The sequence below is a fragment of the Olea europaea genome, chromosome 20 (genome assembly GCF_002742605.1).
Source record: "Olea europaea var. sylvestris chromosome 20, O_europaea_v1, whole genome shotgun sequence".
Classification (NCBI taxonomy): Eukaryota; Viridiplantae; Streptophyta; class Magnoliopsida; order Lamiales; family Oleaceae; genus Olea; species Olea europaea.
This window is the reverse complement of record NC_036256.1, coordinates 16,383,371-16,409,682: the sequence shown is the minus strand read 5'-3', so window position 1 is coordinate 16,409,682 and position 26,312 is coordinate 16,383,371. Positions and strand designations below refer to the sequence as shown.

General features: G+C 33.5%; 2 protein-coding genes and 1 long non-coding RNA gene across 3 annotated transcripts; 1 reads left to right on the top strand and 2 right to left on the bottom strand.

The window, feature by feature from the left end:
- Positions 1-5,395: 5,395 nt before the first annotated feature.
- LOC111369245 lies at positions 5,396-7,652 on the top strand. Its single transcript, XR_002698087.1, has 5 exons — positions 5,396-5,518; positions 5,781-5,833; positions 5,914-6,013; positions 6,516-6,657; positions 7,322-7,652. It is a non-coding gene; the product is annotated as an uncharacterized LOC111369245 (long non-coding RNA).
- Positions 7,653-12,645: 4,993 nt separating this feature from the next.
- Positions 12,646-13,996, bottom strand: LOC111369836 (stress-related protein-like). Its single transcript, XM_022991523.1, has 3 exons — positions 13,864-13,996; positions 13,439-13,666; positions 12,646-13,343 (listed from the first exon to the last, which is right to left on the bottom strand). Exons 1-3 carry the CDS (start codon positions 13,897-13,899, stop codon positions 12,858-12,860), a joined length of 750 nt encoding a protein of 249 aa, XP_022847291.1. The 5' UTR covers positions 13,900-13,996; the 3' UTR covers positions 12,646-12,857.
- Positions 13,997-17,101: 3,105 nt separating this feature from the next.
- Positions 17,102-18,098, bottom strand: LOC111369125. Its single transcript, XM_022990606.1, has 2 exons — positions 17,396-18,098; positions 17,102-17,307 (listed from the first exon to the last, which is right to left on the bottom strand). Exons 1-2 carry the CDS (start codon positions 18,096-18,098, stop codon positions 17,102-17,104), a joined length of 909 nt encoding a protein of 302 aa, XP_022846374.1.
- Positions 18,099-26,312: the final 8,214 nt, after the last annotated feature.

Sequence of the window (26,312 nt, the reverse complement as noted above, 5' to 3'; positions counted from 1 at the left end):
TTTTCTAGATGATCTTATGTTTGGTACTTTTCACTAAGAATGTAGCATTTGTTAGATTATTTGCTCAAATTATAAAATTACGAGTGCAATTCATTAATTACTGAATCAAAACTATTCGTCTTGACAATGATGATGAATTTAGATCAGAAGCATTCGTCAATTTTCATATGTCAATTAGGATTGTTATTGAATATTCAGTTGCACATGTTCATATACAGAATGATTCAACGGGTCATTTATTAAACATCTACAACTTATTATTAGACCATAACTTATAAAAACAAAACTTCCAACTTCTACTTGGGATCATGTCATATTACATGCTGCGTCATTGGTTCATATCAGACTAACTACCTATTATCAATTTCACTTATGCAACTAGCATTTGATAATGAACCTAATATTTCTCACCTGTAGGTTTTTTGTTGTACTATCTAAGTCCCTATATCTCACCTCCAAAACTTACTAAAATGGGCCACCAACGAAAACTTGAGATTTATGTGTGTTTTGATTCACTATTTATTATTAGGTATTTTGAGTCTTTAACGGATGATTTATTTACTGCACGTTTTTCAAATTGTCATTTTCATGAAATAAATTTTTTAACTTTGGAATGGAAAAACTACATCCTAAAAAATAAGGTAAAAAATTATTGGAATGAAAAGACTCTATCTCACTTTGATTCCTGCAATAATCAATTTAAGCAACAGGTTGAAAAATTTATTCATCTGTAAAGAGCTGCAAATCAATTACCAATATATTTGTTGTCATAGAAAAGTGACAAAGTTATGTATTCCAATAGAAAAATTTTCAGTAAAAATCCATATCTCTGTAGGATAATCTATTGTAGCAAATAAATTTTAAATACGTCACAAACATGGTCGACCAGTTGGTTCAAAAGACTTGTACCTTGAAAAAGAAAAGTACAGAAGAAAAACCAACCAAAAACTTCGAACAAAGTAACATTAGAAAAATTGATGAATCAAATATTGAAAACATAGTTCTTGAAGAACCACAATTATCCAAAAATAATGAAATTTCAATAAATTATATGTTATCTCATAAATTATGGGATCGAAATAATGTTGTTATAGACAATATTTACCTCTTTAATGTGGCTCTTGATATTATACAAAATGAAGATCTTGAATCATAATCTGTTAAAGACTATCAAAGTAGAAATGATAGGTCAAAGTGGAAAAAAGCCGTATGTGCGGAATTCAATTTCTTAGAAAAAACAAAAAGTGGTTGGACACGTAACGAACACCTAAAAATGTAATACTTGTAAGATACAAATGAATCTTTGTACGAAAGAAAAATGAAAATAATGAAATTACAAGATACAAAGTTTGACTCGTAATTCAAAATTTTTCACAAAAACCAATAATTGATTATGAGAAAACGTATTCTCCCGTAATGGACACCATCACCTTTAAATTCTTAACTAGTTTGATTGCGTCACAAAAGCTCAATATACGCCTTATAAATGTAATAATTGCTTATTTGTATAGTTCATTTGATGGTGACATATATATGAGCTCCCAAAGGACTTAAAGTGCCAGGAACAAATTATGCATGTCCGAGAATCGTGCTCTCAATTAATTTGTAAAGATCATTATGTGGATTGAAACAATCAGAACGCATGTGATATAATCACTTTAGCAAATATTTGTTGAAAGAGGGTTATAAAAATGACAATATCCGTCGATATGTTTTCATAAAAGAAAACAAATATTTGGTTATAAAAGTGATGATGTCCGTCCACATGTTTTCTAAAAGAAAATAAATATTAGATTTGCAATTGTGATAGTTTATGTTAATAATTTAAATTTAATCGAAACTTCTAAAAAGCTCAACAAAATTGCAAATTGTTTGAAAAATGAATTTGAGATAAAAGATGTAGGAAAATTAAATTTTGTTTCGGGTTGTAGATTGAACATTTTGTAGAAAAATCATTTGTTCATCAATCTACATATATAGAAAAAGTCTTAAAATGTTTTTATATAGATAATGCACTTTCATTGACATTGCTTATGGTTGTTCGATTGCTTGATATGAAAAAATATCCATTTTCATCAACCTGAAAATGGAGAAAAGGTTAATTGGTCATGAAGTAACATATCTTAGGACAATTTGAACATTAACTCATCTTGCAAACTACACTCGACTTGACATAACATTTTCTATAAATCTCACTTTAAGATATGGCTTTACACCAACATAAGATGTTATATCAAAGGTGACACGTTGAAGTATATTTCTTCAAAATTCTTTCATACACATGAGTTTGGAAATAATGGAGACGTCGATGTCCAACAAATCACCCAAGTGATAATGTGGCTGATTTATTCACACAAGTACTGCCTACATCTACATTCAGAATATTGATTCATGAGATTTGAATGCGTCGATTCAAAAATTTTCAGTGATCAACATCAGAGAAAGTAGTATTCTTTTTTTCGCTTAGATTTATTCCACTAGATCTTTCTAACAATATTTTAACGAGTCAGCATTTATTTTTAATACTCCAAAATAACTGTACTCTTTTTCCTTCGTTTGATTTTTTTGTCTTATTAAATTTTTATCAAACAAAATTTTAACGAAACAGATATTTTGTAATGTGTCATTTAATGGGGAGTATTGTAAATGTTAAGATTATGAATGACAATGATAACCTTACAGTCTTAGAAATTATTACTATTGTATCACTGATTCTTCCCTATAAATATAGGATTTTTGTTCTTAATAAAACACACAAAAAAGTCTATTGATTATATTCTCTATTTTCTTTTTCTCTCTTTTCATAACACCAATTCAAATTTTCTCCATTATAATTTTACCATGCTATAATTTAGTACAAAGACATAATTTATCTTATTGAACTCGTCTTTTATTTTTCTAGAATTTTAGGTTTTTGTCAAGAATTTTTGCATCTCACTTTACGAGCGAACTTTCGAAGTGATCATAGGGAAGTTTCTTGAATATCTCGTAACGGAAAAACAATTGATTTTTCTTAGGCCAAGTTGAATATAACAACTTCTGACAGACACTCAGCCCCTGTTTGATTCCCATTATTATAAGAATGAGAATGAAAAATATAACAATTACAGGACCTACACAAGAGAGAGGAAGTCAAATATGGTGACTTAATGTGATGGATAACGGTTATATTTTTCATTTTTTATTCAAAGAATGGAAACCAAATGGGGTATCAAATGCGAATAGGCCCTCCAAGACATGAAAATACATCGACTACAAAAACAATTCTCCAAGAGACCGAAAAAAGAAACTTTATTTGAGTCCTTATTCAATTCTATCTTTTTCTCATATCCATAGATGAAATATAACCCTTGTTTGATCCCCATTCTTTGGAAAAAATGAATTTTTCAACAGTATTTTGACATAATTTCAATCACACATTCTTGAATAAAATAATATTACACACAAATCCAAAAATTTTCCTTATTTTTTAACCACACATTTCACATCAATACACTATTCAAAAATTCTTTTTTCTCATCAAAATGGGGGCTCAAACAGGGGCATAATGAAGATTATCATCCAGTATTTTGTATGTCGAAACTAGAAATTCACCAATGAAAAAACTTTTTCTCATCTTGATATTATTGAGTATTGACCATGATGCTTAGATGATCACAGATCTAATGTTGTCATACCATGGCAAATGTTAGCTCTCCTCTAAGCTTGGTTTTACATAAACCTTGAGTTGAGTTGATGAACAATGAGATTGGCAATAAAATTGAATGGTGATAAAGTTAACCTCCATATTCTAGGCTAAAGTTTGTTAGTCGATTTCCTTCTCTAAACAACAACAATAAGAGTTTGAACAACAATGCGTTACATTGACCATATTGCATTGAGGATTTCCAGGTAGATTTGGGCTCAAGTCCCATCTAAAATTCAAGACAGGAACCTAAAAAGTTAATGTCAACAATTGATTTTAATTACCTATTTTTTGGAATCCACCATCTCTCCATAAAGTTAGAAAAACCAGAGAGCTATTAAATAAAGGGAAAAAGATTTCTTCAGTACCACTACATACATTATCATAATGAGCATGTTGGAAAAAATATATTAAATGGTGAATGAGATTTAATAACAATTTTGATTTCAAATTCTCTAGTTAATTTTTTATTGAATTGTAATAAATTATGAGATGTATTCAATTTTCTATTATATTTTAATTAAATTGGTGGTTACAAATTCCTGATAGCTATTGTAACATTTTTAGTGCTAATGAAAAATTAATTGAAAATTGAAACCACCAATCCTAGTATTATATAAGGCAGTGTTCTTCTTATTTCAAACACCTAAAATTTGAGAGTCTCTCATCTCTTTAAATTTCTCTCTTTGTTTCAAGAGCTTTGTTCTTAATAATTTAGATAATATATTTTAGCTCGGTAATAAAAATGAGTATTCTCAATTCACCTAAAGCAATGACGGTGTATTAGTTAGCTGCTTTCAGTTGTTGTATCTTGTGAGATTGATACCATTAGTCCTCTTACACTAAAGTGGAGGGCGAATCTATTCAAAAGAAATCATATGCAACATGGGTATCGATTTCCCCTAATACTGTTACTATATCAACAATTAATTTTTTTCTTTTCTTGTCACTATATTTGTTGTAATATTTTTTCATTATTATATTCTAGCAGTATTTTAAATTTCTTTTTTGTGTTTTCTTAACAGAGCAAATTATGCTTTCAACATTTTAGTTGAGTTATACTGGTAAATAAGTTAAATCGAGAGATTAATCACTTCTTTACATGTTACTTTCAAGTCTATGACGTTGCAAATTTTAGATGATGATATATCGCTGGAATAGTAAATTATAGAGACGTAAAACTAGATGATTGTCTAGCCATCCCTCATAGGAAGGATAAACTAATGTCTGATCGGTTGCTACTAACATATGTACCTAGTTGAATGTTGAATTATGGCAAGAAAAGACTTGAATTGCCAGAGTTAATTTTCTCAAACCAAACTCAATGGGATGTCCCCCCAAAAAACTTATAGAATGGGAGTATGCATGCACGACAACATCTTGTGATTAGCAACATGTCCTATTACAGAAATATACACTTTCCCTACAAAAATTCTAGAGACAAATTAAAATTTGTGGGCATAGCTCACTTTTCCCTACAAAAATACATTTTGTAGGGTTATGATTTGACTTAAAAATTTTAATAGTGGAAGGACTTGTGCCCACAAAAAATTATATTTTTTCTTGACAATAATATTTGAAGGGAAAGATATATCTTTAGCCTACAAAAAATTTGGCCCATTTGTAGGCTAATAGTTGCTGGAAATTTTTCGAATTTAGACTTATGCAGGTCGTGTCGGTTTAGATTCAAATCTCCAAAAAATAATTTTGAAGCGTGAAGGCCCTTCTTTGAGTTCTTTCTCTCACAACTTCAAAACCTAGCCTCTATCGTCTCTTCGGTGAATTTGGTGGCCACCGATTTGAAAGACACCACTTGTTCTTTCAATTTTCAAGGTAATCTCTTCTCTTTCTCATAATTTGAAAATAATTTACTAGATCTTTACTCCATAATCCTCTCTCCTGACCCTTGAATTCACTATCCTCTACATATTGATTAAGTAATTTTGCTACTTGAATTGATGGGCCCATGGTAGAATTTCTCATTTCCAATACTTTTGCAGAGTTGATGGATGAGAACCCTCATCGCGCAAACCTCATATGTAAACAATACAATGAATATTTATCGATTTCTGACGAATCTGCGATTTGGTCATAGGTTTTGATTCAATCATACTTCATATGTCTCGAAATTGTTTGGGCTCGCACAAGGTTGGTCGGAATAGAAGTATTTGTATTTATGCTTGTTGTGTTTAGATTGTCTTTATGTGATTTGTTGTTGGTATGTGTAGAAAGTGATGTTCGAGGATTTCAAGAAATTTGAAAATGCAAGTGTGAAGGAATATGTACACGTTTGTGTTAATGTCTATGGTTCTTCTCTCGAATGCCTTGGTTAGTTTCCTTTGACTCTATATTTAAACATGTTAGATTTTCAGGGCAATTCTTTTGGGGATTCTCTTGTATTATGGATGTAAGAGAAAATATTAAATTGATGGATGTATTCATCTTCTTTGAATGTTTTAGAAACATTTCCAGAGTATTGGACGTGTGAAACAATTTCTAGATGTATTCATCTCCTGTGAATGTTTTAAAAATATTTCTAGAGTATTGGACGTGTGAAACATTTTGTTTTACTGGACATAGATGTGGCAAATTATTTGCATTGTTGATGTGTTAATGCAATGTATAGAAGAATAACTTTATTTTCTATAACTTAAAAAAAAGGAACATCTTTCGTTTCCGAGTGATCAGAACAATTATAGGAATGTCTCAAATCTTTGGTAATGCCTCTAATTTACAATTTCTAAGATCATTCATTTTTTTCTATATATTATAATGGGTTTTTAACAATTTTGGGTGTAATTTGAAAATTGGTTGTGTTGAAATTGTGAAGGAGCCTGATTGGATTACCAGTAGATGTTAAGCATGTGGCACACATTGGGTGGGATGACCCCTCCGATACTGCACCTAGTTGGGTGCATATTATTGAATCGCCTTATCTCAAGGTTCTACTCTTTCTCCATGGTCATGTTAAGGTCTGGCTCTTACTTCTTAATTAGCTTTTCCTTTTCACCATATGTTTTCTTTTCAATTTTTGTTTAAATTGTAAACTATTAATAATATGCATAGCCCGCATAAGAAAGAAATGTTGAGAATACAAATAGTGTATTGAGACTAATGCCGTTCTTTTAAGGTGTGGGATGTGAGGATTGAACATTGGAAGTAGAAATATGAGTTTATAGGACTTTCGTGGTTGACAAATTATTTACCCAGTCCCAAAGTTTTTGAATATACATTCGTAACGTTTTGCTGGCTTTTGCTTCCTATGATATTGCAAATTATTTTTTGGTTGTTTAAAATTTTGATTAAATGCTAGTGATTTCATTGAATTATAATAGTTGATCAGGTTTTATGCCAAGTTTTATTAACTATTAAGAATGCAAATTCTAATTGTTTATCTCGTAAAATTGGATTTTCTTTTGTAGGAATGCTTCTTAAAGCTTGCTCGATAACACATTATAATATCTTATAACGGCATGACATTTTCATTCTACATTTTAAATGTATTTTCTTGATCCCTTAACAACCCTTCAAGGTGGTGAAATAAAGAGTGGTTAAAATAGTGTGCAAATGCTAAGTCTTCTCTCTTATTATCTATATTTTGTTATATAATGTTAAGAATACTTCCTTCTTATATAGGTTTATTGACAAACTGCAACTAGACATTCCCGATGAACTGGTCAAGAAACAGTTAATGGGGCTATGTGTTATCTATTACCTAGTCCACCTTCCCAACACACCAGGGTAATTTCATTGCTACAAGCTGCATAACTCATAAGCAGACTTGCTAATAATCAACTCAAAGTCTTGTATTCTTTTATTGGACTTTCGTTGACTCACTAGTACTCTATTATTTATTTATTCTTTTGCTGGATGCTTGTAAATTGAAAATTACCTAGTTTGGATTTGGATGAACTGTAAATTTTGTTACATTTGTGTTTTTGTAAAATATTTTGGATTCAATATTACATTGATTGACACTACATGTTTAATTAATTTATAGCCTATGGCATTTTTATATTGTTTTGAATAAGGTTAAAAAAATTACTACAATATAAGCAAAAAATAAAATATATGAAATAATTTATTTTCTCCCTACAAATTCTTTCATAATAATCTACAAATATGTTTTTCCCACAAAAAATTATTTGTAGATAAATAGGGTTGAGCCCACAAAATAATATGTATTATGTTGTCACAAATATTCTTTTCACACAAAATTTATTTGTAGGGAAAAACACAATTTAGCCTACAACATAATATGTAGGAAAAAGCGTAATCATTTTGTGGGTAAAATTAACTTTAGCAGACAAATGATTTTGTCGGGAGAAAATTTACATGATGAATTATGTTTGTCTCCAAAGGGTTTGTAGGGAAAAACTTTAGCCCACAAACTTCAAAAATTTGTCGTCTTATACTTTTTCCCTCGATGTTTGTCCCACAAATGTGCTTACAAAATTTTTTCGTCTGCAAAGATTTTTTCCTACAAAAATGAACCTTTACCTACAAAAAAAAATTTGTAGGGAAAATATAAATTTCTTGTAGTGTCCCAATATCAATAGATCATACTCCAATGAAAAATTGAACTTCTTCCTACACGAGTTATCCTATAATAAAATTAATTGCAGCGTCTAGTTCATATACACGTTTATACAACATATTAACAATGTGAGTAAATGCTATACCAAAGTATGCTTACATGCACCATTCGACTTTTCTAATTTGGTCGTCGGAGTAAAATAAGTTTACGATAATTATGTGTGTTCCAGTTAGGAGTCCATTTCATTAACTATAACTTTAACACATATAAATCTCAAATGTTCTACAAAGTTATCTAGTTAGGTTATTATCTTAATGGCATCATTAAAACTAGAACAACGTAATAAGTTGTTCAATCTTAATCCAATCAAATTGTTTGTTTAAATTTTGATGGTATCTGATATGATATTAATACTTGAAACTCTTATTTTAAAAACGTAATATCGTTAAAAAGAATAATCCAAACTCTTATGTATTGTATATTTATTTTATATTTATTGAATGTGTGATATTTAAACTTAGCCAGTGGTGGATGCAGACATTTGGAGTTAGTGGGACATAATTAAATTTATTAGAAAGTTACAAAAAAAATTCATGTATTCTACAAAAACACATACACATGATTAATATCATAAATTCACAAATCTTATATGTATGATAAATAACAATTCCTAAAGAATTTCAAATAATCTCACATGTACGATGAATAAATTTTTTTAAAGAATTTTCAAATTAAATTTCACAAATGACAAAATAATTTCAATTCTCACTCTCTCAATTGTTCGTTCGTTGTTGGAACTCTATTTTAATAAAAAAGTTCAACTACCATTATTGCCCAATTCTAATTTTTGGTTCTTCTTTAAAAAAAAATAAAAATAAATAAAAAATCCAACTTGAAGCTGGTGGGTCAAGTGACCCGCTAGGACCTTGAGTAGGTTTGCCAATGAACTTAGCCCTTGTTGAACTACATTATTGGAATGAAAATGTATTTTTGAATAGTGTATTGATGAAAAATGTGCTGTTAAAAAATAAGGAAATTTTTGAATTTGCGTTTAATATTATTTTATTGAAGAATGTATGGTTGAAATAATGTCAAATCACTGTTGAAATATGTATTTTTTTGAAAAAATGCTCAAACATGGCCTTAACACGAAGTAAGATATGGAGGGAAAAAAAAATGAAATGATAAAAGATGATGTTAACAAAGATAGAGCGACACGAGTAGAGATCAAATGAAATAAAATGACAACGTGATTACTTGAAAACCATGAAAGCATAATGTTTTGAAAATAGGTTCGAGCACTGACTGAAAAATGATAAAGGTTCAACGATCAAACTGTAAGCAAAATAATATTGAAACCCTTTTTTATTTTTTTTAAATGAATTGTCCAACTTTAAAGCCGTTTTGTTTAGTTAAATAATTTTGTGTGAAATTTCATCAAATTTTTGTTAGATTTAGTTTTAAAAAATTGATAAAATTTAAATAAAATTAACAATTATTTTTAATCACATATTTCATCAAAATTTCTTAAAATATATTTTTTAACAAAACTAAACAGGGATTAATCATTCATTGAGAATTATTGGCAGTGAGCAATGGATAACACTGGTCAAGTCAATGCAAAATAATTGACTCGAAGAATATTGTAATTGTAATCACTTGCAGCTCACCAAGTGGACAAATAATCACGTAGATTAATCATGCATTGTCTCGATTAGGTGAGGTCCAATCATTCAATTATTGAATAATTTAGTTTTATCAAGATAAACAAAAGTCACGCAGTAATAAAATAAATAATTTAAGAAGGCTATTTTGGGATGTCAATTATTAATTTAATCCACGATTTCTATTCGTGAGATGATCGAATGCCAAGATTGTTGCACCAATGTCCCACCACGTCGACACATGCAAAATTATGGATTATGAGAGAGGGAGAGGGAGGGGGAGAGAGAGAGAGAGAGAGAGAGAGAGAGGCAAATGAATTTTGAATATAAAAGTAATATATTAAAAACAACAGAGACATCGGGTTAACCCCAATGATGGGTGTAAGTACTTGTTTGATATAGAGATTTTAATAATTGATTTTTTGATCGTTAAAAATAAAGTAAGTCTTACCGTCAGAGAATGATTCAAAAATAATGACTGGAATAGTGAAATAACACTGTCAAAATTGATTTTAATTAATTTAAAATCTGTATCAAACAAGTACTAATTTAGGGTCAAACTCTGCCCCCGTTTGAGCCCTATTATTTCTCATTACATTAAATTAAAATTTTCTTTCTCCTACTTTTAATTACATAATTTTCAATAAAATAATATTACACGTAAATTAAAAACTTTTCAACCACTCATTTTTAAAAAAAAAAATACTATCCATATCATTATAATCTACAAATAATGGGACTCAAACGGGGCTTTATGTTCATGTTTAACCTGCGTTTTTTAAAACTCATTTTTTCACAAACTCATTTTCAATAACATATTTTATGAGATTTATAAATTTTATCAACTTTTTAACCATATAATATATCAACTTTTCTTCAAATGTACTAAAAATATGATTTTTTAACTTAAATTAAAGTTTTATAGACCTGAGTCAAATTTTAAAAGTTCGCCCCTCATATTGTAATGTGCATTCATTTTTTTTTTCTTCGTTAAATCTTTCTGAAACTAAACTATAAGCACTAAAATGTTATTTTTCCAAAATTCTCCTTTATACTTTTTACATATTCAAGGCAGAAAACACAGAATCGTAAGCTCTATAAACAAATCTAATAGATTTCTTGGTATTTTTCGAGATTCTATCATTAACGAAAGATAAACTAGGCGCTGTACCTAAATTTCTCAAAACGTGACACATAATTATTTCAATGTTTGGTGTACAATAAGCTTGAGAGTTTGCCAATAAAAAAACAAAATTTTCCCAACAATTTTTTTAAAAACAAGGACAATGTCAAACATGGAGTGTACAAATGACTTTTTCCTAATTAGTTTACTCGACATGTAGATTTATAACTTAGGATCAAATTTTAGGTCATAGGTAATATTAATATATTGGGCCCTAAAGAATGGACCCTCATAGTTCTGGTTGGCCCATTACATAATCCCTGTATTTTTTTATTTTTTTTGAAAAGACTGAAATTGGTTGTCATATGATAAGGAGCAGTGTTTTGGGACCAAGGCGGCCCTCGGAGTGGGTGGTGGGACGGGTATAAAATCTTTCATTTTCCATTATGTTTCTTGATTTCTTCACTAATATCTTTATTTATTTTGTCAAATGAGAGTTTTGAGTCTGGCAAAAAAATTTCAATCGGGCTACACTGTCAGAAAAAACTAATCGAAGCTCTGACCGATCCTTACAATAGGGGTAGGGACACTTTTTTCTTCCAATTGTTTATTCATGCAGGGCTCGACGCTTTTGAAAGGCGATCAAAATCTCTGTCATCCTTTTTACTTACAATGAGTCTTTTTTAAAAAAAAATTTCCATCCCTAATATTTGATAACTAGCTGTGAGCGATCATGTCATATTGACAATTCGTAGCATGAATGAGAAGTACAAAGATATGCGAGTCCCTAGTCCCTCTTAGCAACTCAATTTTCTTTCTTATTTTTACAGATAATTTGATAGAATGAAGGCTTAACATTCACTTTCAAATTATTGAGAGTATAGTGTGTGCATACATTTACATTTACATACGTTAAATGTAAATGTAGTGAGATTTTATATCTAATTTGATTGCAAAATATAAAAGATTTGGAAAATTAATTTTGTCCTCAATCTACGTTTAAGTGCTTATATAAATTTAACAGAAGATTTGGCATTCGATATTGGACATGTTAAGTTTCTGTCCGAGCCTCATTTTTTTCAATATTCATTTTCAATCATATATTTCTTCATAAAATAATTTTATACATAACCCTCTTTTGAGCCATATTATTTTCTCATTAAAATGAAAAATATGACTGTTATATATCACATCAAGCCACCATATTTGAATTTTTATCTTTTATTTGGGATCCATAACGACTATATTTTTCATTCTCATTTTTACAACAATATGGCTCAAACGGGGGAAATTCAATACTTTTTCTCTATTTTTTAATCACATATTTTCCATAAAAATCACTATTCCAATGCACATTTCCCCCGAAAAAATGAGCTCAAACATGGGCCAAAGAAAAAAAGGAAACTTATATCAATATCAATAATGGTGGAATTGGGATATTTTCTTAGGAGGATGAAATTTTAAAATGTCTAAAATTTCAAATCTATTTTAAATGTGTTACGTTAGCTGTCGTCACCCAGCTGCCCACTCCGTCACTAAATATTTGTTTAGATTACAACTTTATATCATTATATGTGGCCTTTATATAAATAAACTCATAAAATTTTATTTTCTTCTTTATTAAGAGTATCGAGCATTCCAAAATTTGATTGCATGCTATATCAAAATTCAAATAATGAAACACGGAGAGACTTCAAAGTTGTTACGAACTACAATATACTTGTTTCATAACTTTCAACTAAACGAACGACAAAATAGATTATTGATCGATAAGAGGTCTCTAATGAGAATTCCCGATAAAAAAAGTGTACTAAAAAAACCCACTAAAAAATAAACAAGGACCAATTATTATTGCGAGACGGCTACATATTCTCCATTGGTAGAAACAGCCGGGTCGTTCTCAGCCACCTTGAATATCTTGGCGATTCTCTCAATTGGCACTAAAGGCAGGTAATACGACAGCGGATAGCCTTTCTCAGCCGTATAAGCCACGGCTTGATTATATTTCTCAGCCCAATAGACGGCCGTGGGAATCATGATGTCAGCCAATTGTGGGAACAAAGGAAGCCGGTTCAACAGGCGCCAAGCTGAAACTGCATACTGCTCAGCTACTGGCTCGTACTCTGTGTAAAGTTTCTTGGCTGCAGGCTCGTACTTGGCGTACAGGGATTTGGCAATGTTGGTCGCAGTGTCCAATAAGCCATCGCGTTGCACTTCCGCAGCCAACTCCCGAGCCACTTCCGGAGCCTTCTGAGCCGCCGCCGTGGCTTGGTACGCAATCTCTTTAAGGAGAGCGGGTACGTGACGGTCCAACTCGGTTATGGACTCATCAACCTGCACACCACGTGATCCAATTCAATAACGTGCGCCTAATTTGATAACGTCCGCCGGTGCGTTAATGTTAGTGAAGAATTAAAATATTTTCGTACCTTGCGATCGACAAATTTGAGTAGCTCAAAGGGAACATCCTGGAATTTGTCGTAGACCGGTCCAATGACGGCTTTGACAGTCCCTTCGACGGTCTCAACTCCGGGCTTCAACGGACCGGAATTCTCCTTGGCGTATTCGTACAGTGCTGAGCTTAAAACGACGATGTAAACAGCAGCTACTTGCACGAATTCAAGATACTTGAGTTTTTTCTCATCATTTTCCTGAACCTGCGAAAAAAGATTGAAATTGGAGATCTTAAATCCTACAATCAATGTAATTCTTCCGATTTATTTCTCGTATGAATATCTTCTCAAAAATTCCAAATAACGTTTCGGCGAAGATTACAAGGATTTGATTAAACCAACAAATCTGAATTAAAAAATTGCCTAAAAAGTAATAAATAAGTAGGCGTTCTTCAGCGTACCGTTTGAATCGGAGGTTGTGCTTCTGATTCCGCCATGGATCTCTGTTTAAACAATCACAATTCTACTTATAGAGAGAGAAAGGGGTTATTAAAGTTAGCAATGGAAATATTTTGCGACTCACCATTTTATAAACCCCTCGCGATCTTGGGGGCGGAGTTTTCCTTTTCAGTTTCTTCAACTTTTAGCTAAATCTCAAAATAGTCCCTAATATTTTAGATTATGATTAGATGAGTTCGTTCAGTTAAGGATATGATTATATTGCCCTTATAAATTTTGGACATTGTTACATATACATCAATGTTTACATAAGAAATTACATAATGTCACGTGACACTCTACCAGTTGTCAATTTAAAACAAATCAACTTTTTCATCCAATCTTATCTCTCTACTTCATTTTCGATAATCGCTTATTTTCCATTTTTATGTACAAATAGTAAAATCATTTTTCCAAATGAATAAAAAGGCATTAATAATTGTTCATTGTCACATTTATATTCCATTTTTTGTTGTTGCATTCTTAGACTAAACATTTTATTAATTTGCTCATCGTGTCTCTTATGACAATTTCTTTCAAAAAGTTCGTCAAGAAAGTATAAAAAGATTTATTTATCTTAAAATAATAAATGTAAAAGTATGATAAAATATTGTTTTCCATTTTAAAGTGTGTTGGGAAAATATTTGGATATAAACTATAACAAAAGACTAAGTATTTATTTGATAGTTTTTTTAACTACTTATAAACTATGGATCTTATAAAATATGTGAGAAAAAGTAAGTTTAATAGGCTCAAATTTTAATTGAAATTTCAATCAAACTTGCTCTAGAGGTTCTAATTACTTGAAAATTGAGGGAAAAAAAACAATAATAAAAGTAAACGAAAATCTTTACTAAAAATAAAAACTAGTACAACAAAGAATTTTTTGATGTTAATATAAGGGAAAATTGTAGCAATGGTCTCTAACATTTTTATTTTTTGTAGACTTTACTCTAACGTTCATTTTATACCAGTGGAGGTTCCTAACCTTTAATAAATATACACTTGAGGTTCATCTAGACGAAAATTGTCTAAAACACAGTCAGTTGATTGGGAAAATTAAAGAATTAACTTTCAATAAAATCGTCTGAAAAGATATCAACATCCAATAAAATCGTTGCAGTAGCAAATAATTCAAAGAAGTTTCCTGATCAATTGATGGTGTTTGGGACGGTTTCCATCCAAATAGATCTTGGGTGCATATTTATAAAAGATTAGGGACTTTCGCTAGCACAAAATGAAAGTTAGGATAAAGTCTGCAAAAAATGAAAAGGTTAGAGACCGCTATTGCAATTTTTCCATAATATAATCATCTCTGTATTAAACATTTATGAATTTCTTAACAGCGTTGGTAAATGTCTTTTTTCCCCTTTTGTCTTTCTTCCAATGTTATCACATATTTCATTTTATATCCTTCGTATATAAAAATGATTTAAGTTTCTATTTCATGAAAATTATTTCAAAACTCTTCTTTTATCATACTCATTTTTAACCACACATTTTCACAATACAATATTTTTAAGTAAATTCAAAATTTTCTACTTTTTAATCATATATTCTTCAAAAATTTACAATTCATAAAAACTCATTCTTCACGAAAAAATGCCTGTCAAATGGAGTCAAAAGTCTCTATTTGATCCATATTTCCTCAAACAATTTTTTTATTATACATTTATGGAACAACAAATCATATCAATTTTTCAATCATTTATTCCATTAGCTTTTATTAAAATATTAATATTAAAAATTTATTTTTGATCTAAATCAACATGGACTAATGAGAATTCTTGAATATAATTGTCAATTATGAGGGTGAAAAGGTTCTAATTAAAAGCATTATAAAATTTTCACGTGCAAGTGTGGATGGCACGGGAATGAGTGCCGGCACAATTCTCTAGGTTTGGTGCACTGCTCCTGCCCATTACAGTCACAAGATATCTCATCCTGGGCCCATTCCCCTTTTTATCTTCCAGATCGTGATGGGACTTCATTTGTTGGGCCCACTCTTCATGCTCACGGCCAACTCGCTGATGTCATTACATTATACTGGATTCAACCGCTCGATGCCTCGAAAAACCGACAATCCTGCTACATATATATTAATTTTGACATCATAAATGACATTCTTGTAACTTTAACAATGTTTTAAACAATCAATGTCACAAATTCTGACAACTCACATAATTTCAACAACAATATCATCTAAGAATGTACATCTAGATCCTGTTTGAGTCATATTCTTTAAAAAAATACATTCTTAAACAGTTATTTAACATCATTTCAATAACACATTCTTTAATAAAATAATATTAAATACAAATCCAAAAATTTTCTTTATCTTTTAATTACAAAGTTCTTATAAATACACTATTTAGAAATGCATATTTATGAAAATAATGGAGCCCAAACACGGGCCTACATTAATTCAAAAACTAATAAGATACATCTCATTCGTGCTTGCATAGAGTCGCGACTCTCATCTAGCTGTCTAGGTTGGTTTGGTTGTCCTTAAAAGTTTGTCGTGCCCCAAAAGTATAATAGAGCCTATTTGTGCCAAATTTTTTGCCCATTTTAATGATTTTTCCGATCGTTGGAGCAGACATGGTGGGGCCGGTACTTGAATTTATCTCAGATTTGGTAGACCAATTAGTGGGTAATTTTCGATTTTGCCCATAGTCTTTCAAAATGGGTGCAAATGACATTCACATGGGCATGTGGTGGGCACTAACAGTCAAAGGCTGCCGGGCACTAATAGTCGAAGGCTGCCAAACGATTAATAAAAGTATTCCACACTTTCTGACCTTGCCACAACTTGCCAGCACATTATTGATGTCAACATTGAATTTCCGTACAAGACTCTACTTCGAAGGAAAAAAGAAAACTCACGATAAAATCACAAACACCCATACAGTAGACAACTGAACGTGGGGGAAATTTAAAAAAAAAATACAAGTGACATTATTACGACAACGGCTGAATCCGGCAAAGTTAGAATTTGGCATAACACATAGATGCTACAAGAGGCACCGTCCGAAATCCGATTTGATTATTCAAACGCGAATATCCACTAATTTGAAGTTCGACCAACGTACCGAAACAAAACACAACAACATTGACTGATAAAGACAACGACGAAGAACTTGTACATTTCCTTAAGTCCGTATGGACACGTACCGATTGTGAGGTCCCGAAATGCGATCATCACGGCTGCTGTGCCATGTAATCGCGAAGTCTATTCCACTCACTTCGTTGCATCTCCGGCGAATTCATATCGGCCTCCACTTCGTCCTCAGCACTGGGTAGCTCCACCTCGGCTACATCCTCATTCGTTTTCGCTCTCGCGAACACCTCATCCACAATTCCATAACGACGCAGGAAATTATGAACATCCATCATGGCTAGGACAACTGCAACTTGCATTTCGAATGAATAGTTGAGCATACAGTCAAGGATTTTCCACCTAATTAAACTTCTCACGAGCATTTCGAAACCTACGGCGCTGCCCAGTTCGTTCGTTGCGAAACTGTTGGAAGTGATACAGTATATCGGAACCTTTGTACGGTGCCATATATCCCGGCTGGTGAGCAAAATCGGAGTCCACCAAATAATACTTTCTCGGTGCCGACTGCGAAAAATCAATTTCCGGACTGTATATAGCACGAGCCAGCATTCGTGCGTCATGTGTGTTCCCGGTATAACCAGCAAGCACGAACATGAAACACAAATTGAAATCGCATGCGGCCAACACATTTTGGGTCGGCACTCCTTTCCGACCCATGAAGTTCACACACTCGTGACGCGGTAGCACAGTTCTGACATGTGTTCTGTCAATAGCCCCAATGCAATCCTGAAACAGTGGATGCTTGTTCGAGTGCGGCGTGTGTGGATCGACACCGTCATTGTAATTCCACGCTGGTCTTATCACATGTTCCGAGAGCATCACAACGGCACGTAGCACCTCTTTGAAAAATACACAAACGGTTTGCAAAGAATGGTTGAATAATGTTGTCACCTGCTGGTATCCTTTCCCATGTGCAAGTATACACAAGAACATACCAACTTTCTCATATATATCCACCTGCTGGCTACCAGTTAAGCCGTACTTGTCTCGTAGGACATGTGCAAAGCGTCGCAACATCGGCGGGTATATTTGGAACTCCTGATGGCATATCTGACCGTTCTTGCCCATAGCCTCCATCATGAACATGTGGCCATTTCTGGCGAAAGGAAATCGTCGAACATGATTCTGCTATGTGCGATAACATGTCCTTACATCAGTCCCGGCAACATATGAAAATGTGACCCATGCTGTGACGTCATCTACGAGACTTCTGAACAACTCCTCGTTACTAAGCTCGTCCTCAGAGTCCGAGCGCGGTTGCAACATATACTCGAAGCTCATTGTGGTAATGAAGCTACTGCCTTCACATTCCAAGAGAAACCAAATATATATTGAGGAGTGCACAAAGGCACTTGCGTACATCAGCCATACAAGTAGGTGAAATGATTGTGCAAAGGAAAACAAAATGGGCCCTGCAATGTACTTGTGAATGAACTAGTTCTGGCATGGGTAGAAAGATTCCCTACAACTTAAGTTCAAGTCAAGTTTCAATGATGCTGTGCAGCATGATATAAGTATGCAATAGTAATAAACATGTAGGGATAGTACAGAAATAACATTACTAACACATAAGTGTCCAACATAGGTACAAGAACGGGGAAAAGTACACAAGAAACCAAACGTCACAAACGGGGGAGGGGCAACAACACTAATACATAAGGGCCTAGTGGAGCGACTTGCCACGCTCATTAAACTGCCACTCGATCCATTCAAACTTTTCATTTACATCCTACACTACAGCTAGCATATCCCTAGCACACTTCTGCTTCAGAAGTGCGCAGGCGTAGTAGTACAGTGGGGACCGGCGCTGTAGCCAGCCCGCTGCGAGCAACTCCTCGACTGCAGAAGCCCTGGTGTTGTCGGTTCGATTGACGATGCTATTGAGCTTTGCGGCCACTTCCTCGATTGCACTAGTAGCCCGATCCACAGAATAGGACAACTCATGAGCCGAATTTTTCTTCTGCTTTTCCTTACGCCCCTTAGTGGATGACTGGCGTTTCTCGCCATTTCTAGCATTATAAGTGTTTCTGCTTGTTGTACTTGTTGTTCTGTCCTTCTCATCGCTAGAACCGCTGCCCTCTCCATCGACGGGAATGGCATCCAAGTCATCCTCTGCCACATGGTCTTTATATACGGCAAACCCTGTTTCACAAAACAGGCTCGGGGACGTCGCATACTTGTCACCATCGTAGCTTTCCCCAAATAGCTGACGTTAGCGAACGTAAATCTCGCTAACGTCTTTATCCTTAAATTCCTTGTACTCTTTGTTTTCCTGCAATAACACGTGGACAAGAGATTATTAGGTTCGGAAAAAATCATTGTTCTCAACTTATGATTTTTCCATAATAGTGTGTCACATGCTCAAACTTTCAGAAAAGTAAAAGTAATGTCAAAATGTATAAAATGCTATACTTGCCCACACAAACTTTTAGAAAAATAACAATGATCATATCACATATTTGCATGACAGGAAAAGAAACCACAGTAATGGCAGAAACAAAAACTCAGAAAAGAACTCAGATTTTGAACACAAGAATCTCTAAGGCTCAGACTAATTTTCTAACTCACTAAATGATTTCCAACTAATGAGTTTAACAACCGAATCAAGAGTCAACATTTTCTTTACAAGAGATGCTTACTGAAAATGCCAGAAATGTATTTCTCAATTGTTCTAGCTGATATTGTATAGCCAGGTAATTGTGAATGAAACGAACCAATGAACGAAAGAAGAATAACTTGTTGAAGCACTATTCTCAGCTACAATCCATAGCTTAAGGTAAAATGACAAATTGAAGGAAAAGGCTGAAGCCAATCAGCATATTTTCAACAAAGCAGCACATGTTTTTACTTATAGCCAGTATGTTTCATATAGAATGGAAGCTCAAAAAATAAATTATGAAATAATTTAAATAAATTTTACAGCAGATGTGAGCACATTGAACCTGAATCCAAAAAAAAATTCAGTGAAATATATAAATTGCTTTTGTTCATAGTTAAACTGGATAAAATATATCCCTCAAATTGTCAAAGACACATGGAGAAATGTGTCAATTGACATCTAAACAGAAAGAAAATGACAAATGTCACATCCAATAATGTAGGCTGAATTTCTCTTGAAAAATTGATGTCCCTAGGCAATTTTTTCAAAGAAAAGGGGGGTGTTTTGGTAACCAAGGAAGTAGACAGACAATGAGAATTGTGAGTGTAATTAATATTTCTTTGATTTTTCCTCTACTGGAAGTAGTTTTTGAATTTTCACCAACAAGCCAGGTGTCCAATAGTAACAATGGAGGTTTCCTACTACAACAGGAATGTGATATTTCATTAGCACTTCCATGCTGCTTCACTTTGGCATGAGAAGCTCTAATTTTCATTGGTCAGATATTTTAAATAATGCCTTTTTTCCCCCACAAGTAATATCAGCTTTCCGTTAGATATCAAGGCACACATATTTAGTACATTGGAGTGGTGTGGACATAACACATGCAAAACAATTTAAAATTTAGTTGGTCCTTGTTTCAATTCACGAATACCAAACCTACAAATAAATTCAACATGATTGGGGTGACTTATTTCATTCTATAAGCATCAGAGAGAAAAGTTTTCGTTTCCGAGTGCTCAATGTCTACCTTCATTCTGCGGAGTAGCATTCGGGCAATAATTGGAAGACTAACAATTATAATCAAGGCATCTCAGTATATACAATTCTACTCTTACAATTTGGGAAAGCAAACGCATTCTACAAAATGATCATTCTGAAACTAACGCGTTACAGGACAGCTAACATATTGACCACACCTTATAAGAACAGAATACTGCCATTTCTCGAGAAGCAAGCACAGAAATTGTCGAAAACCAGGAAACATAAATCAGTCTGCAAGAAGCTAATATTTGCCTACTTACACGTTAATCGAGATGCTCACAGAATTTGAAAACGAATGTGAATTGTTTTTTTTATACGTCCATATGCCTTTACCACCATTTTTACTAACAGCATTGTTAACCGCGTTTGAAGGCACATATTGATGAATTCAAGCATGGAAATGATCAAACACGTAAAGGTGAAGGCACAAACGAGTGAACTTTATGCATGGACAGAATCAAGAGAGAAACAACCAAAAAAAAAAAGAAGAAAATGAAAAGTGAAAACATAACATAATTGGACTGGCTGGATGAAAACGGAACATAATATGCTACCAGATTATAAGACGGATCGTTACCTTGATTTTTCTCGCCCACCATTCCTCAGTTGCTGCAAACCGGCCCATTGACTCATCATATTCGACCCCGCTTGAAGACAGGAGTTCGTGGAGGCGCCTGTGGTCACGACGCATTGCGTCCCAATGGTTGTGGAGTTGTTGTTTTATCCAATTGTGGTCAGACGACGAATTGAATAACGAAACCACAAACTCCCAGCCCTGTTTGGTAAAACACCTGTCATGCCGATGGCCTTCGACAATGGCTGTTTTGCAAGCAGCGATGAATGTCATCCTCTCGACCAGGTTCCACCTTGCATTTCTTCTCAATCCTGCCTTGCTTGCGGCTCTAGGTGCCTTGAAAGGTGCATGCTGTGCAGCGTTGCCCGTTTGCGAAAAGCAACGATCAAGTGTTCAGAATAAATAAATAAGAAATTCGGACCGTATGTCTTGCAACCCTGTGCGCTTACCTCAGTGGAATGTGGATCCATCCGATTTGTTGCAAATACCGATCAAGGGCAGGACGTTTACTGGTGTCGGAGACTGAAATTATGGCCACCTGAAATGGCCACGACGCCTTCAGGGATAGACCCGCAGCCAAGGATTCACAAAAATCGTTGAAGAAGACCACTGTGCTGGACAACGACAACACGCTACAGAGCCAGTATTCCCTACAAATTCATGCTCCGACGCCGATGAATGAGCAAGATCGATTGGGGTGTGCGTAGCTTTTGCAATTTCTGGTAGAAAAGGGGTCGCTGGAGTGGAGTAGAGTAGGTTTTCTTTCTGTGACCGGGTGTGATTTGGGAAAGCAACTTAAGGGCAATTGAGGGAACTTCTAGTATTGGTACAGTTTGAAATAGTAATGGGTGTCAGACAGGAAGTCAACCAAACAATTGAATTTCTCATTAAAATCAGAAGAGAATTTGGCACAAACAGGCCCATAACATGTTTTGAACTTTAGTGTACCATGAATTTGGTTAATTTTTCAATTTTGATTTGGTTATAGAAGGTAATATTTCGTGTATAGCGATTTTCATTTGAAATCACTAAGCTATTTTCATCCACTATTGTGTAATTCACATATCAACTGATATGGATAACTTCTATTTTATCATTGGATCACAGTCTTGACCTCCGATCGAGCTAATCAATTGGGGTAAAAAAATGGATATCCTTTATGATGTTAGGAAATTATATTTGTACTATTCTTTATTTTTTTCGTAAGATATTATTTGTACTTAAGGTCCTTAGCTCTTATTTGATAGTCATTATTTCAATACACTTTTTTCTATATACCAATTTTCAATCACATATTCACACAATAAAATATTCTGCACATAAATTCAAAATTTTTCCTACTTTTTAACATACGTTCTTAAAAAAATTACTATTTTAAAACTTTATTTTTGTCAAATAATGGCAATCAAACAAGGGCTTAATCCTTGCTTGTTGTAGTATTTAATGTCTTGAACATTTTCCTTTCATGTTCTTATTATCAATATTTCATTAATTAGCACATTTTATATCTAATAATGAATTTGGTCCAAAAATGTGCATAATTTGCCTATTATATTTCTTAAAAATAATCTATACATATAATAATTAAATATCACATCAAGTGTGAATCTGTTTTTTATTTTTTTGGGATAATTTTAGCCTTACTACAATTGAATTATTTCAATAATACCTTACATTTTGCATTTTAATATATAATAAATACTACAAAATCCTTGTCATGTATAAATTTCGTGTCATTAATTTTTAATTAATTAAGATTCACATTAATTTAGAGCTTGTTTGGTGGAGATTTTGATAATTAATTTTTTGACCGTTAGAGATAAAGTGAGTCCTACTTGTGAGATAATGATTCAAAAATGATGACTGTAATAGTGAAATAACGGTCAAAAAATTAATTTTAATTGGCTTAAAATTCTTCTCAAACAAGCGCTTAAACTCAATGAATCTTGACTTAATGAATATCGACCTACATGAATCTAAAGTTATTACTTATTATAGATGAATTTATTTCTATTCATGTTTTTAGGAATTTCAATGAGTGTTTGAATTCATGTAGTCGCAATTAATTCTTATGTATCCGGTGTAGTGTAAAAATATTAGTCATTGTACTATTTCATCATCACAGCAAAATTGAATTATAGAAGTTGAGTTTTAAGAGTACAACTTTTTCTTTTAAATTTCTATCCTAAATTTCATTTTCTTTAGTTCATTTGAAACTCATCAAATCATCCCAACAAATTAATATCAAATTTACTTTTGCATCATTTATAAAGTATTTCAAAATAATGTGCAATATATGTTCAACTCTGACTACTATATAAAAGTGTGATAAAATAATTTTTTCATAATTTCAAAGCATGCAAATATAATATTTCGACATTAAACAATGTCAAGGTCGTGACGTGCTAATTGCCAGCTAAAAGATAAAATTTAATTAAAAAGTTAGTGTTGACACACAAAAGTTCAGCCCAAATCGAATAGTCCAAGGAATGAAGCCCAATTGGAGGATCCCCAAATAAGATAGCCTAAAGAACGACCCAATCAGGCAATGCAGGATAAAGACCCAAATAGGGAAGCCCATGAACGCGGTAATACCATCGTCCAAGGTTACAAATCGCCCAAGATTTGAGCGAATGGATTGCCATGCAGTCGCCCAGAACTGTGACCCTGTTCTCGTCCAAACCTTCGAGTCGCCCAAGATGTTAGCAAACATAAGATGTTATGATTACCCAAAGGTGCGGTTAATGAAGCAGTTATTGAGTAGCTCTATCACGTTCCACGATTCAAGGAATTCAATTGAAAACGGTTGAACGACAAAAAGTAATGGCAGCAGTTAGAGAAGGCAGTTCCATGACAAGTTGGCCACTATGAAGAAAGTGGGCAGTTATAGAGCGATCAAGCAGTTTTTAAGCGGTTGATCACGAAGAGATCATCCAGGAAGTATAAAAGGAAGAAAAGACATGGAGCAAAAGACCTCAAATCAAACACTCTCAAACAGAGAATATGTAATTTTCAATTTCTTAATTTAGATTTAAACACTTCTTTTCAGTAACTCGTATGCTTGCGCCCCTTGGAGGCATTCTGTTTTTATTTTTCAATTGTAAAGTCATCGCCAATAAAACACCCCTTTTTGAGACTTTGTCTCAAGAGATTTGTCCGTTACACAATCGTCTGATTCCTTTTTAATTGTTAGCGATTAACCCGCGCAAAACAATTTGGCACGCCCAGTAGGACAGTGGTGTTTGGTGTTGAAGATATAAAAGGTGAAATAATATGCCTCAGAGATCCGATAAGGAAGCAGCAAGTCAGGGAAGAGTCCAGTTTGTGATCGAGCGATATGAGGAGCAGCATAGCTCTCCACGAACAGATGGACAGAATCAGAGCAGTAACAGTCATTACGAATCAATGGCAGAGTTGAGTCCTCGAACTATGCGTGCACTACTTGGAGAACTCACACAAGATGTCGTTGAACAGGTAAATCTTCGAAATATTCATAATATGGAAAGATTTACCTAGAATGGGAAACCCACATTATGACAACATGGCCAAACAACTGAATACTTTGAACGAAATAATGAATAAGTTAGTAGGCCAAATTTGTCAACCGGTTATGCCTCTTGCAAACCACTTTCAAACTAGGACAATTGTGGGACATAATCCCCCAGTCCTAAATCAAAATCAAGGGGCAAAACCACCTTTCGGTCCCTCTACTTCAAACCAGGGGGATGGTGTAGTGCCAAATCAGAATAATGGTAGTGGTACGCCTAACTTGGGGAGTAATCCAAATGTAAGAGATAATGTCCTAAATAATAGGCAGAATACCCCACGTGTTAATGAGGGAATAAATGTTCAGGCTAATGGTAACAATGGCCCAAATCATAGTAACTTTTTGCTAATCAAGGACTAAACATCAGGCCTCAAACAAATCAACCGGTTAACCAACTTGTAGGAATTCCATATGACCCCAAAGTCATGTTGAGGAATCAAATTATGGAAATCGTACAGGATCAGATGGCTTTTGGGGTACGTCCTGTCATTAGACTGACTTACACAAAGTCATATCCTGATTGGGTAGACCAAGCATATCCATGGCCTAGAGGGTATAAAGTGCCAGAATTCTCACTGTTTACCGGTTTAGGGGAGGTGTCTACTCTAGAACACATAGGGCGATTCACACTGCAAAGTGGAGACGTAACTAATTACCATAAAATGAGGCTTTTCTCTAGTTCATTAACAGGAGTAGATTTCTCCTGGTTCATCAATTTGCAAGCGAACTCTGTTCAAATATGGCAACAATTGGAACAATTATTCCATGCTCAGTTTTATAAGACTGAGTCTGAAGTTACTTTGACCACTTTGGCGAATCTACGTCAAATGCCAAACGAATGGGCAGAAGGTTTCCTCTAAAGGTTCAAGATAGCAAGAAGTAAATGTTTTGTACCTTTGCCCAAAAAAGAATTTGTCAAAATCGCTCAAGGTTGTTTGAGCTTTGATTTGAAAAAGAAATTTCAAGACAAGGAATTTCTTGACCTTTTTCAATTGAGCGCGAACGTGATTAGATATGAACGATTGATAAGAGAAGAAGAGCACATAAAAAATTCTAGTAAGGGGACTTATTATAGAGACCCAAATTTTGATGTTCATACCATCAATAATGAGTCATACGATCAGACCGAAATGTGTTTGGCCGAATTAGTCAAAGGAGACATGTATACTTGTCCTATAATGGCTAAGCCTAGACCATCGGGCAAGGATGAGCCTATGAAAGATGAAGACATAAAAGCTAGAACGTTCTCGTTCGATGTAACCAAAACTGAACTTATATTTGATAAATTATATAAGGATAAGCAGATAAAGTTGAGCGATAAGCATAAATTGTCAAGCCCTAAACAAATTAAGGGTAAAAAATATTGTAAGTGGCATAATGCATGGTCACATTTGACTAACAATTGCTTGGTTTTTCGCCATGTGTTACAGGATGCCATTGAATTAGGACGAACTACGTTCGATGATAAGAAGAAGATGGCGGTGGATGAAAATCCTTTTCCACAGCCACTTGGAGTGAATATGGTGA